The 14,242-nt window shown below is 48.2% G+C and overlaps 1 protein-coding gene across 2 annotated transcripts in view; it reads left to right on the top strand.

Moving 5' to 3' along the window:
* Nucleotides 1-2,669: 2,669 nt before the first annotated feature.
* The window catches only part of Gnao1 (G protein subunit alpha o1), a 160,207-nt gene continuing 148,634 nt past the window's right edge, over nt 2,670-14,242 (top strand). The window contains exons 1-2 of one of the 2 annotated variants that reach the window (XM_047529902.1): nt 2,670-3,665; nt 3,881-3,923. In XM_047529902.1, the coding sequence (XP_047385858.1) occupies nt 3,548-3,665; nt 3,881-3,923 (161 nt within the window). In that variant the 5' untranslated portion in view covers nt 2,670-3,547. The remainder of the gene's footprint in view (nt 3,666-3,880; nt 3,924-14,242) is intronic. The other variant, XM_047529903.1, reaches the window with a different exon arrangement.

Genomic DNA, 14,242 nt, shown 5'->3' with positions numbered 1-14,242 from the left:
CTGAACCTATGTGTGCCACGGGTGAGAGGGGCTGGACTACCCTAAGCAGTGAAGGCTTTGGGATGAACAATCTACAGGGAGAAGCTACAGTTGCCTAGATTGGTTGGGGCTGCAAGGAAGATACAGTGGCACCTAGAGGGTCATGATAGGTTTAAGATATTAGCAGGCAAGAACATAAAATGGGTCCTTTGTTCTTTTTGGCCTGTCGCTTGTTATTGATTAATCTCCCCACATCTTTTCTTTCTTTCCACCCCCTGGCCTTTTGTCATTAAATATAGGACATCTCAGAATTTTTCTCTTATCAATCTGTATTCGTGGTCTAGGCTCTTTCCACTCAACCATGACGCTTCCCACACCACAGTGCCTAACTGAGGTTTATGTGGGAGGATCACATGAGATAATTTTTGTAAAAGTGCTCTGTAAGCTGTAAAGCACTATACAGATGAAGAGGATTATTATTAGTCTTTTATGAAACCCAGCCATAAAGATGCAAAGTGACCCAGAAAAAGAAAAGCAGGATAGGCAAACCTGAAATACAACATCGACAGTGCCTAGACATGACCCCCTCCTACCTGGTAGGTAGGTATTTAGTAAGTACTGAGTGAGTAAAGGAAAACACAAAACAGGCTTGTGCCTCCACCATACTAGATCTGATACCAAGGAGGAAATATACCTAAAGTCAAGGATAGTTTCAATCACCATACAAACCAGAACGCTCAAGAGCCAAAGATCTTCAGTTAAAAATTACTTGATATGAAAGTGTACTAAAATAAAATGTGACCCACCATCTGGAAAGAAAGAGTTATATCCTTACCTCTTTGGTTTTTCAATGTAGTCTTGTAGAAATAGAAGAACTGGGTGAGATTACTGGAAATTTTTTCCTGCTTCTGGTAGATGATAGATCTGCATAAGTGGCCTAGCAATTCCCTGAGGAAATAAATTCTATAGAATGTTGGGTACCTAAGCTCTCTGTTTTGGATCCGGAAAGATGATTTTTAATAATACTCTGATTTTAAGTCAAACCAGATTCATCCTCTAATCTCAACCCCCTTCAAAAACAAAAAGGAAAGGATAATGAGGTAGAGGTGGGAAAGCAGTTATAAAACAATTCTCTATAGGATTCCTTTGTCAGTTTCCTAGAATATGTACAATATGACACAAATTTAAAATTTCAAACTACATTACATACAACTTTTGACACAGACAGCTATTTGTAGAAGGCGGCAAATCCGTATTGGGAAATGCCAAATTTAAAAAATTCAGGGGAAAAAAATGTTTTCTCCTGGGTGGGCCCTAATTGCTTTCTTTTCCCCCCATTGCAAATGTATTTTTAATGCTGGGTAACATTTCCAAAACAGGAGTCTTTTTTTTTTTTTCTTTTTTTCTCTATTGTTGAAACAAACAAGTTTGCTTTCAGAGCCACAGAAATGCCCAACTGTTAGGAGAAAAAAAAAATGTTTTCCACTGGCTGCTTGCCTGTCTTATCCCCAGACAGCCTTGCCTATTGGCCCCTTTCTCCAGGAGGGCCCCTGGGGCTGTCTGGTGGAACTGATTGTAAAACTATTTTGTGCAGGAAGAATTAGTTTCTTCAAAATCTCGGAGACCACCCAGAATATGCCCAATCTTAGGCAATATCGACTGGTTTCCCCAGTATTTCATTAGCTGTACACTGAGTAACTGACCCAGGTTTCTGGGTCTAATTTGGGCTGAGATGGAGGGATTTTTTTTTTTTTTTAAAGATAGAAAACCTCTCACCAAAACTCTATGCAGAATTCATCTGTGTGTGTGTGTGTGTGTGTGTTTGGAAGAGGCGGGGAGCTGGACAGGAGAACTTAGGGCAATGACCACCTGAACCAAGCTAGATCGCCCATTTGCAGAAGCACTGAAACCGTGCTCACGGGGCAGGCATTTGCCTGAAGCCTGGGTGAAAGCCTGTCACTCCCCTTGCGACACCAAAGCCCCCAGAGCGGGAACCATCTCCCGCACTGACTGGTGGTCGGAATCTCGGAGCAAGGTCGACGATGCCCTGAGGAGGCAGGAGCTCCTGGAGCACAGGCCGTGGCTTTGTCACTCTCCTCGCAGCCTCGTCTCTCACATATTAGTTGCTCAATAAATGCGGAATCAGGCAGCAAAAGCCCCGAGTCAGCCCGGGGGTCCAGAAGCGAATTAGGGGGTGCGCAGGTTTATCCCAACCCACTGTCTCCTCGCGTTCGCTGAGGTAACCCGGTCTCAGCTGCTACGGCCCCAGAAGCTGGAGAGCAACCAAGAAGGCGAGCTGCTGGAGACGAGAAGCAGAACAAACCCGAAAGGGGAACAGGCCGCGCGGGCTGCGAGCTGGGCGCCCACCTGACCGCCGCGCGGCCCAGCACCTCGCTCCCATTGACAAGGCGGCCGGCGCGGGCCGGGTGGGGCGGGGTGGGGCGCCCCGGCGCGCGCCCGGCCCCAGGCCCCGCCCTCGCCAGCCCGCACGCGCCCACCGCGGCGGGGAGGGCGAGGGGGGGAGGGGGAACCAAGGCGCGCGCGCGCGCCGCCGCCAGCGGACGCGGGCCCCGGAGCGCGCGCCCTCCCTCCACCCCCGCCCGCGCTGTCCCTGGGGCCTGGCGCGCGGCCCTGCTGACGTCAGCAGGCGGCTCGCGGAGCCGGGTGCGCAGAGCCGCTGGCGCACTCGCGCGCTGCGCTCGCCCCCTCCCCCGCGGCTCCGGAGTGCGCGCGCGTTCGCCCGCTCGCTCGCTCTCCCTTCATTTTTTTCCCTCCCTCCCTGCCTCTCTCTCTCTCTCTCTCTCTTCCTCTCTCTCTCTCTCTCCCCCTCTCCCTCGAGCTCCCCGCTGCCCGCGGCTCCTTCGCGCTCTCCCTCTCTCTCCCGTAGGCTCCACCGAGCGATGCGAGCGCTGGGAGACAGCGACGCCGCCTCCCGCTAGAGACCAGCCCCCCGGCCCGGCCCCTTGCCCAGCCCTGCCCAGCGCGCGGGGGTCGGCGAAGGCGCCGCGGACGCACCGACGGCTGAGGACCGGCGATGCACATGCACTAGCAGCACCCCCTAACTCACTCCCTCCACACCCCGCGCCGCCGCCGCCGCCGCCTCCACCTCCTCCTCCTCCGCCTCCGCCTCCTCCTCCTCCGGCAGCCGCGGCTGAAGGACCCACCCTGCCCCCCACCCCACCCTCCGCCGGCTCCGGCTGCGGATCCAGCCTCGACTCTTATTTTATTTATTTTGGGTCGTGCACAAGCCTCAGTGCCTGCAGCCCGCGCCTCCTTGGCCCGCGGGCGCCTCCTCCCTCGGCTTCGGAGCCCCAGACCCGGCCTCCCTCGGCCTCGACTCCCCCAGACTCCCACCAGCTGCCCAGAATCTCCGCTGCTGGAATCTTGTTAGCGGCCGGCTTTTGGGGGGTTTCTGGTCTTCCGACATTTTTGTTCCCAGTCAAGGAGAAGATATCGTGATTTTTCCCCCTTTGAGCCCAGGCTCTGCTCTCTGGGGGGGTGGGGGGCGCGCCGAGCCGGGGAGCCGTGCCAGCCGAGTCGTGCGGGCTGTGGCAGGGAAGGGGCCACCATGGGATGTACTCTGAGCGCAGAAGAGAGAGCCGCCCTCGAGCGGAGCAAGGCGATTGAGAAAAACCTCAAAGAGGATGGCATCAGCGCCGCCAAAGATGTGAAATTACTCCTGCTGGGTAAGGACCACGGCTGCCACCCCCATCCCCCGACCCCGGCCACAACGAACCCCCCCCGCCAGCTCCCCACCCCACTTGCGCCCCGGGAGACCTGGTCACGGAGTTGGCACTACCATGTGCCCAGGATCTCCCACCCCCTCGCATGTCTTAATCCCCCGTCCCCGTTCCCCTAAGCTGACACTCACCAGTTTTTCCCCCTGTCTGTGTCCCAACAGGGGCTGGAGAATCAGGAAAAAGCACCATTGTGAAGCAGATGAAGTAAGTCCCTGTGGCATTGGGATTTATACTTTTTTAAAGAATAATTTTTAAAAATCGTTTTTATTACCTTGCTCACTCCACATTGCTCTCCAGGCCTGGTTTTTTAATTCGTGAACACACACACACACACACACACACACACACACACACACAGACCTAGCTTCGACTCCCCTCCCCCACTTCCTACGTTGGTTCTGGGTCCTCCACCCCAACTCCTGGGGTGGGTGTTTTTTTGGGGGAGGGAAGGGGAGCGTCTGTAGTTGTATGAATGACGGTGTCCGCCATATTGATCAGAACATCACACTATTGGCATGATTATGATCATTACTCTTGCTCTTGGAGTATTTCGTGTGTTTTGCTGCCTCCATTTCTGTCGCTGTTTCTCCTCCTCCTCCTGCCCGCCTGCCCTCTGGTCCATGATCCCACTTCCCTCCGCTCATTTCCTGGGGCAGTGATTTTGAACTTGGCTAAAACATGGAGGGGATCCAACCCTAGACTGGGGTGGAGGATCAAGTGTCTGCTGTTCATGGATTTGGTGCTGAATTGGAGGCCGTGGTTTTTAACACCCCCCCCCCGTCCCCCGCCAAAGAGGGCGAGGGTTAGAGGAGGGGGCGTGTGCTAGGGGAAGGGGTGGGTTTCCAAGCGGACGTGATAGGCACAGCTGTATCCAAGGCTGAGACGGAAGGGGTACGGAGGATGCCAGTGGGACTGATACCCGCGGCCTCTTGCTGCCCCAGGCCCCGCTCCCCCACTGTCCCAACATTTGCTCTCCTGACATGGGCAGTTTTCGTTCGCTCGGTGACCTTTATCAGTGAATGTATTTATTTACACTCTGCATAGGCCGTGTTTCATGTAATTTACCCACATTGCGGATTTCAGGCCCCACTTGCTGCCGCCCCCTTCTGCCTTAGGTATCAGTTTCCCCTCCTAATTAACTGGGGGTGGATTTGAGTGATGGTTGAAAATTAAAGCAAAATGGGATATTCCTTCCCTTCCACACTTTCTCAATAAGGAGCCTCGCCCCTCCTTCCCACTCGCAGGCTCGCTTCTTGCCCCATCCACTCGGCAGTTCCTGGTGAGCCCACAAGCAGCTTTGCTTGGGGAGGGGGTGGGCCAGCAGGGAAGGGGTGTGCGCCTTTGGAGCCTCCTGGCCCTGCTGCTTCCGTTGGCCTGTCAGTTCAGATCGGAGGAGTTCGTTAAGACTGTTTAGCGAGGATTCCACGTCGCTTTGCTGTGACACCTTCGTGCACACACAGTTCCTAATTAGGGGTTGCTGTGCAGTAAACAAAAATGATTATTTTTCAACTTGACAGAATAGCCGAAGTAATTGCATCCCGCAGGAAAACAATGGAAAATAAAAACCCCTTTCGTGGGAAGTGGGTAGGAGGCGATGCATGCTTGCGGTTTCAGAACCAAAATGCAAAAAATCTTGCATGTGTAACAGGCATGACAAGCGGGTTCCAGGAGGCGCCATGATGGCAGGGAGTAGCGACTCAGAGACAATTTTCCCCATCTGCTTGGCATGTTCTTATTTTTGTTCGAGAGCTCCCTGGAGCTTTCTTTACAGAGGCCCCCCTCCGCTCGCCGCACCCTTGTGAGCCACGGGGTAATTTGGCCTGGGGCTTTTCTGGGGCTCCTGCAACCCAAATGGATGGAGAGGCGGGGCCTGGGGAATTGCTCTTTGCAACAAGGTGCATGTTGCATCTGCCTGGAGCCCTTGCAAGTCGGGAAATGCAGCCCGCGCCACCCCCTCTCCCTAGGGGGGACGTTTCAAAACTTCAGAAGTCTGTAATCTGCAGTGGCAGCCTGGGAACCGGTAGAAACCCCAGCCACCAAAGCTGGGTGAGGTTTCAGGCGTTGTGAGTGGTGGACAGCGCCCAGCCGAGGCCGGAAAAGTCGATGGGGCTCAGCTCGGAGATGTTCGGCTCGGCTCGGCTCGGCCTGGGCGCGGGGTTCGGAGGGACTCGGCGGTGTTCGGGGATGAGTCGGTACTTGGCGAAGAGAACCGAGCCACTTCGGAGGGAGCCAAAGGCATTCGGAAACCCTCGGGGAGGTAGGAAGGGGACAGTTTAGTCTGCAAATTAACTTTGCATTTGCCAAAGCGACACATTATCTGCGTTTCCTGAGCATGCCTCGTAAATTAGGTTGATTTAATAAGGAGTTTAAAAATACATACTGAGTCCCCCAAAGGGTATTTTGCCTTTTTTATTCAAAGAGAGCTGAGCTCTCTGAGGAGATAAGGTGTGCCACGTTAGAATGAAAATTCCTAATTATGTACTGGGGCAGTACTGGGAAATTTTAATGAAGGCTATATGTAGGCTTTCTGGGGTAAGTCCTATGTGTCTCACATTTGGTAACACTGAGAAGAGAGGAAATGAAGTGTTTGGTGTTTTGAGATGATTAAATCTGAAGTCAGAACACTTTTTTTTCTTTTTATCTTATATTTTCCCTTTTCTCTCCTCCTGTAGGACACCTTTTTGTAGAAAAATGTCAGGCAAAACTGAGATTTTGTAGTTAAAATAAAATTTTTAAAGCACTACACACTGTCTCTCTTTAGGAAATAGACTAGGTTTGCCCAAAAGGTCCATCAGAAAGGTGTCTGGCCTTGTAAATTTTACCACAAGCGACCCTAGCATCCTGAAGCATTCTTGAATGGCAGCTTTTCCTGTGGGCCCTGCAGCTTGGCTTGAAATAAATGAGATCAGGGCCTTGAGCCAAACTGGATGCAGCTTGTTTTATTAACCACAAAATGTGGGATTGGTGTCACTGTATCCTAGTGACAAATTCTTTTGAGTCTCATTTGCAGAGATGGTTTTGGAGATCGCCACTTGAGTGAGAGTCACTTTGAGTCAGGAGAATTGTACTTTCTGGGTGGGGCCCAGCCTGAAAATCTAGGTGGCATTTCCAGAAAGCAGTTTCCTACTTCCCAGTGGGATATGATTGGTGACCAGCCTATCAGGCCATGTGTATAAGTTAATTAGGATGCTGTGTTATTTCACCTGTGCAGATGAAATTAGGTGGTTAGGGAGTCCTCTGTGGGCAATGCCCTGTGAGAACTCAGTGATTGCCTAATGGGGATTCGGGTTTAGTAGCACAGCCTTTGGGTTGAAGAAGAAGAAGAATATTGATGTTCAGACATTGCCAGACCCTTTTTACTCAGCATTTCCATAAGAGCTAAGAGGACTTCCATTCAGCCTGTGTCCTCATCTGTGTTGTATTGTGCTGATTAGAAGGAGGAGTAGGCTTCCAAATATGTCCACAGTAACTGAAGTTAAATGATAAAGGACTGGCTGGCAGACACTGCTTAGAACAAAGTGTTGATACCATCATCAGCCTAGGAACATTGCAGGGAGACTGACCTTTGAAATTTTTTCTGTTTGATACATGTCGCAAGAGGAAACTTGCATCTGCTTAAGAGATGCCACAGATTAAATTGTCATTTTTAGAAGGCTGATTCTCACTGCTTTTTATTATTAAAAATTTCACTTGAACATAGCTTTCTGAGATTGTTTTCCTTTGTGTGTTGTTAGTTAGCATTTGGGAGCTCTGTGTCAGACAGTCCAAAACATTTCAGTACTGAGAAATAAACAATGAAAATTGAGACAGCACAAATACAGTTTATACGTAACATGAGTAATCGGTGACTCTTTTTTCTGCGTGGCATTTTAAATAATTTTGCTTGTTTTGAGGGGTTGTGACCTCACCTGGGTTGCAGCCACATCATTTTGCAGTCAATCAGCAAGGCTCTTAGTTACTCAGACTAATACAACTTTTTTAAAGGAAGTGTCAATTTTCTTGAACTTACAAACCCTTACAAAGAAATCTCTCAAAGAATTACATTTTATGAGGTATAGAGTCAATAAAATATCACTTTAAATGGGTTCCCTGTTCTGGACCAATAATGACAACTACTTGGACCGTGAACCTGATGAAAATGCAAAATGAACTCTTCAGCTGCTGTGGGCGCCACAGCTTGCCCTCATTTGAGATGCCGAGTTCACTGCGTGCTGAGTTCAAGCTCTCTGCCTCTGGAGCATTAAATGGAGAGTTCAGAGGTGGTGGTGAGGCAGGGCTGGCTGACTGCTAGGCTTCACCTAAATGGACACAGTAAAATGGAACTTCTCAGGCATGCATTCATTTCCAAGTACCTGCTCGGTGCTGTTTTAAAACAACCCAACAGATTTTCCTGATGAAGACATCATTGCTCATACAAACCTCTAGCCCTTACAAGTGGGATGTGATTAGAAAGACAGACCCCACCCTGTCAGGAAAAAAGCCACCTGCTGCCAAAAAACTGGTGGTTTTCTCCTCCCAGCTACCCTGATGTTGTAATTATGGTGTCTACTTTTTGGTTTGGGTTCAAGGCAAGCCTGTATTCTTTCAGCACCCTGCTGATCAGCACCTGCCAAGTGGCAGGCATTAGTGGAGGTAAATGGCAACTTGCAGCCATTACTCTGAAAGTGGAACCATCTAAAATGGTGTTTCTAGCACATGCCCAAAGGGTCCCATGTTGAGTTAGCATTCCACCAGAGCCACTCTTCTAGATTGTGGACTTGTTATTTCTGCAGTCATCTCATCCCACTGGCTGCTTTGCCTCCCTCCTTTCCTCCCATCTCCATGTTTATTCAAATGGATGCACCTTGCTCTCTGGAGACAGCATGAGCCGAACAGAATGTCAGATCAAGTAGCAGATGAGTTCTCCTTTGCTGATGGATGATGCGCTCTCCCTCCCTACTGTTCACTGAGCTGTAAATACCAGCAGATCTTCCTGCCAAAAGAGTAGTGAACAGTCCACCTGATCTCCTCACGAGTCAGCTGAGCATTTCTTGAACCTCAGTTACCCATTGGATTCTAAAATGAAGTCTGTATGCTGAGGAAAGGGTTATTACTGGTTAGAGTGAATGGATGAAGCTTCATGTGGACTGATGACTGATAGGAATCCAGAATTCCTCTTCAATATGTGGGGAGCTGGATGGGATTTACAAAGCCAAGCATCAGAGTGCTGTTTTGTTTCTTTTAGCACATGGAACTCCCAGATCACATTGTGCTTCTTGGGATGCCACATCTGTTAAAGATAAGACAAGATCACTCATGTTTTTCAGCTGCTCACAGAGAATACCAGTCAGTGGAAATTTAATATGAGTAGAATAATGTCCTACCTATTTTGCTGACCAGTGCTCAACCTGTCTGGATGCAGGAACTTGATTCCCTGTCTCCCAGGGTGTGTTCATTCTCATTTCTTAGAAGTCAGACAGACCTTTATTATAAGAGCCCATCTTGATCTGGAAGACAGCTAATAAGCTGGTGAAGGGGACGATTCCAAACTCAAAAAAAAAAAATTGGAAAGGTAACCCCCAAAACTAACACTGGCAAAGAACAACTTTCTGTTTTGAAAAAAGAAAACGGGATCTGTGTGTGTATGTGTACATGTACAGACTCCATGGATTTAAAAACAGGTGCTGAGAGAAGAGCACTTTGCATCACATCTATTGATTGCATCTTCATTAAAAGCTTAAAGATGCTCAGATCAACCCCATTCTAGGAATAGGTTCAAGTTTGTATCCTGTTCTTATTTTATTCCATCTCTCTCATTCACACACAGCACTGGTAGAAAGGACACTGCCCATCAAATCAGTGGTTGACAGAGTGGAAAGGAGAGGAAAGCAGGGGCCCACTAAGTGGTTCAGAGGCATAGGTAGATGGTAATTTAGAGAAGCCATATAGCATACTTCTCTAAAATTTGAGAGATGGTAAAGGCATGGACTCTGGGACCTGACTGCCTGGCTTCAAATCTTGGCTCTACCTCTAAGTAGGTTGTGACCTGAGACAAGTTTCTTAACTTCTGGTGCATCAGTTTTCTCATCTATGAAATGGGACTAGTAATAGAAATAACTAGGGTTGTGGTGGGCATGAAATGAGGTAACACGTGGAATGAGCTTACAACAACGTCTAGAATATGGAAACTGTTATACAAATGTTAGCTCTAGTTTTTATTCCTTTGATTGATCAGTGGGTGTGCCCTTCCCATGTGGAGTTCTCTTGTCAAGTACGTGGGACTTAGCCACCCTGAGAGCCAGAAGGGGGGCACTGTGGTTCATGTTCATGGCTTCTTCCCCTTGCCTGCTCTGCAGCACCAGTTATATAACAAGTGGTGTTGTCATAACTGATGTGACATTTTTGATGGCGCAGCTGCCTCAGCCCAAGAGGCTGGGTGATGTTACAAAGAGTGAGAAAGAGCACTGAACCAGGAGTCTAGACCAACAGCTCTGCCTCTGCCCCTCTGAGGTTGCAGTTTCCTCAAAAAGTTGGGCCAGGGGTACCCAAGCTCCTTTCCCATTCTAAATGATCTGTGAAATTGGGAATTCCCTTCATTTTCAGGGTCTTGAAGTTCTAAACATAAAAGCATCAATTATGGCTGCATCCTGAGAGGGTGTGAGGTACCCTGGGAAGTTCCTTTAAGGCAAATTGCAGAATAAAACCTCAACCACAAAGCTTCGTCAGCCAGGAAAGTCATAGTTCTGAGGGGCATTTTGAGAAAACCAACTCTAACCAAACTTTTCATGCAGACAGGGTTCTCAAACCAAAGAAGAGGATCTGAAAGTATCCCTTCAGTAAGAAACAGGATGTTACTGGGAGGAGCAAGCCAGTGACATATGTAAGAGAGAAGTGGGTTTTCTGTGGCTTCTAGGATGCTCAGAAATGCAGACAGCCCTGGTGCCCCCCAGGGATGGGCTGCATGCAGAAGAACTTGCCTGAATCTGGGCACCTAAGTTCTGGAAAGCTGAGAGGTTTTCAGACTGGTAAGGGGAAGATCAGGAGAACTATGTAGTAATTTCGACTCACTCTGATTTGACTCTAGGTAGATCATTTAGCCTCCACAGGCCTCAGTTTGTTCATCTCTTAGCTGAAGTATGGGTTTTCACCATGGAATTTCTCAGGCCAGGCCTCTTCTGCATTTTCAGTTCTAAGTTACAGTAAATGCCAAGAGAAACCTAGAAGCCTGAAATGCAGTGGGGAATAGTGGGAGTATTTACCACCCACAGCTTTTATCTGCTGGAGCCATCTTTAGTTCTAATTTTCTTTTCAGAAAAAGAGGAAAAACATTGTGCTTTTCATAGCACCAAAAAATTAAAGTAAAAAAAAAAAAATCCTGCAAGGCTAATAGTCAGTGCCCTGAATTTGTCCCCCTACTCCCTTGATTTGTCAACCATCCGAGAAACAAATAGAATGAAAATTAATAAAGGAGAATAATATGTAAGAATATGAGTGTATGGCCAAGAATTTATCCTGAATTCTCACATATGCCTTAGACAGCAGGTTTTCTATAGAAAATTGTTACAGGAGTAGATTTTCCATGCTTTGAAATTATTGACTCTGGCTCACCTGCTCCCTTCCCTGACCACCAATACATATCACACACCGTAAATTAATTAGGTTTTTATGTGTTTGAATTCCTTGCTAGTCTGGTGCCCTTCCCTAAAGCAAGGGTGGTGACTTAGTTTTTAACACATAATATGGCACTGAGCCTGGCACAAAGGAGGTGCTTTGAAGAAAGAAAGAAGGTGTATAGGAATGTACCTAATGATTGTACATAAACCAGAATAATATTAAAAACTTTCAGTGACCATAGGTTGTATTAATCATTTTTAGTCCAATGTCATTTATTTTTTCACAGCAGCCTATAAGGAAATAGAGTCACCAGTTCTATCTTGCAGATGAGGAAGTGAGGATCAGAGAGGTTAAGTGGTTCACTCAAGGCCACACAGCTTAGTAAGTGGCAGGGCTGATCCAGAAAGTGATTTATATACTTCTAAAACCTATGTCCTCTCTGTTGTGTACCCCACAACACTTCTTACTAGACAAACACCACCAGTGTGGGCATTAGAAAACCGACAGTCTGGGACCTAGTGCCTAACAGTAAATGGGATGGCACCAGCCTTGGGTGAGGTTAGTGACTGAGAGACAAGCTGGACTCCTTTTGGAGGAGGTGATGGGATGGTCGTCATTGCATACCACATTGATTTGGAGATCGTAGTTTTCCCTAGCAATCATCTGGACCACTCCTGAAATCATTTTTCATTCCTTTCTCAGAAGTGTGGGCCATTTTCATGTTGCAACAGAGAGAAGCTGCCTCTGAAGTTCTGGCTTTAATGGAGGAAGGTGACTTAGAGAAGACTAGGAAAGACAGGACAGTAGGGGATCCTGTCCGCCCATCCACCCACCCATAAGCATTTATGAGTCCCTGCTTTGCTGGGTGTTCACACGGTGTCACGGAGGTAGAGAGGAAGGTCGGTCCCTGCCCTTGAGGAGCCCACAGTCTAGAGACCGACATAAATGGCTCCCACAATTCAGGGCAAGAAGTTTGGCGATGTCTGTATGTGCAGAGTGCTGTGGGAGAACAGAGAGCACCTTCTCAAGCAGATGTTCAAGGAAGTCAGTGGAGAGAAAATGGCATGTGGGCTGAGACTTCAAACTAGTGGTAGTTAGCCAGGTGGAAAATGGGAATGCTAGGCAGAGACCGTGTACAAAGGCACTAAGATCTGTCACCGCATAGGATGTGCTGGGAATGTAAAGTAATTTGGTTTGACTGGAGCAAAATATGTGAGGGGCACGTTGAGAAAAGGGGATGAAAGATGAGTCAGAAAGCAGATCATGAACAGCCTTATTTATTATGCTAAGGACTTTGGATTTGCTCAGAGGACAATGAGATGTCACCAGACCAGCAGGTTCAAGAAAATGACTGCCACGATTATTCTTTGGAAAGATTACCTATGTGGACTGGAGTTTGGGAACTAGATGTAAAGTTACTTCTGTGATCCAGGTGGGGAAAGATCAAGAACTAAATTAAAACCTAACAGTGTAGGTGGGAAAAGGAGGCAAACTCAAGCAATGTTTGGACAGTGGAATAAGTGAACTTTCTTGATGATCTTTTGAAAGGGCATTGAGGAGGAGACCAATTTTAGAGAATGTAGACAAGAATGAGTCCAGGATTCCTGGTTTGGGCCACAGCTGGGACGGTTGTGCCATTCCCCAAGATGTAAGAATGCAGGAGAGAGGAAGAGGGAAGACTTAGGGAGAAAAATGATGACTTCATGTAGTCCATCCGCTGCTTCTTGTGGATCATCCACATCTAGATCCCTGGCAGGCATCTGGCTAGGACCAGCCAGACAAGAGTCAGTTTGGAATTCTGTGTGCTTGTGGGCGGTGGGAGCTGTGGACGGTAGTAACCTTGGCAGGTTAAGTGAGAGGGGAGAAAAGGCCCAGCGTGTGCTCCCAGGCACACGCACCTCACCTTCAGGAAATCAGAGTATTTCAGGGAGAAAAACCTGTGAGGGAAGCTGAGGAGTGACCTGAGAGATGGAGAAGAGAATCCAAGGCAGAGCAGCATCATGAAAGTCAAGGAGGGACAGCATTTCGAGAAGACAAGGAAGTGGTTAGTTGAGTCAGATACTGCAGTAGTCAGATAAGATGGAGACTGGCAGGTGTCCACTGGGTCTGGCAGGTTGCTGGTGACCTTGGTGAGAGTGGTTCAATGGAGTGGTGGGAGAAGAGCCAAGTGCAGTGGGAGTTAGGAAGTGTCTGGCATTGAGGAAGTCAGCAGAGGCCCACCCACCCCACCCACCCTCAAAAAGAAACATGGACCAGAAGGAAGGGGGAAGAGGTAGTGGGTGAGGGGCATAGGGTTCAGGGAGGTCAGCTTTATTTATTATTTTTCATAATAATTGAACCCGGGGTCCTTTACCACCAAGCCACATTCCCAGGCCCTTTTTATTTAGAGACAGGGTCTCACTAAGTTGCTTAGGGCCTCGCTAAGTTGGTGAGGCCATCTTTGAACTTGTGATCCTCCTGCCTCAGCCTTCTGAGCCACTGGGATTACAGGTGTGAGCCACCCCTCCAGGCTCGGGCTTTATTTTATTGTTTTCTTGGCTAACATGGGTGGATTCGGGTCCACTGAGAAGCTGTAAAGAGAAAGCCCTGATGGAGGGAGAAGTTGAAGGTATGGTATAGAGGAAATTGTAGAAGTAGCAGAGCCCCTGAGTATGGACAGCTTGATCTTGACATGAATGTGTATCTTCTTCCTGGGATTAATGGGGCTTCGTAAGGACAGGGAGAGTGTAGAGAAACTCAAGGGTAAGACGAAGCTCCTTCCTTAGCATTTATTTTTCTCTCTGAAGTGAGAAGAATTAAAAGGTAGCTGTGCTCATTTACTAGCACACCAAAACCTGGTAACCTTTATTCTATTCAAATCACTTATTTATTCATTTATCCAGTATTTATCTAGCACCTGTTATGTATTAGGCACTGTTCTAAGTGCTTGG

The sequence above is a fragment of the Sciurus carolinensis genome, chromosome 16, assembly GCF_902686445.1.
Source record: "Sciurus carolinensis chromosome 16, mSciCar1.2, whole genome shotgun sequence".
Classification (NCBI taxonomy): domain Eukaryota; kingdom Metazoa; phylum Chordata; class Mammalia; order Rodentia; family Sciuridae; genus Sciurus; species Sciurus carolinensis.
This window is presented reverse-complemented; position numbering and strand designations above follow the sequence as displayed.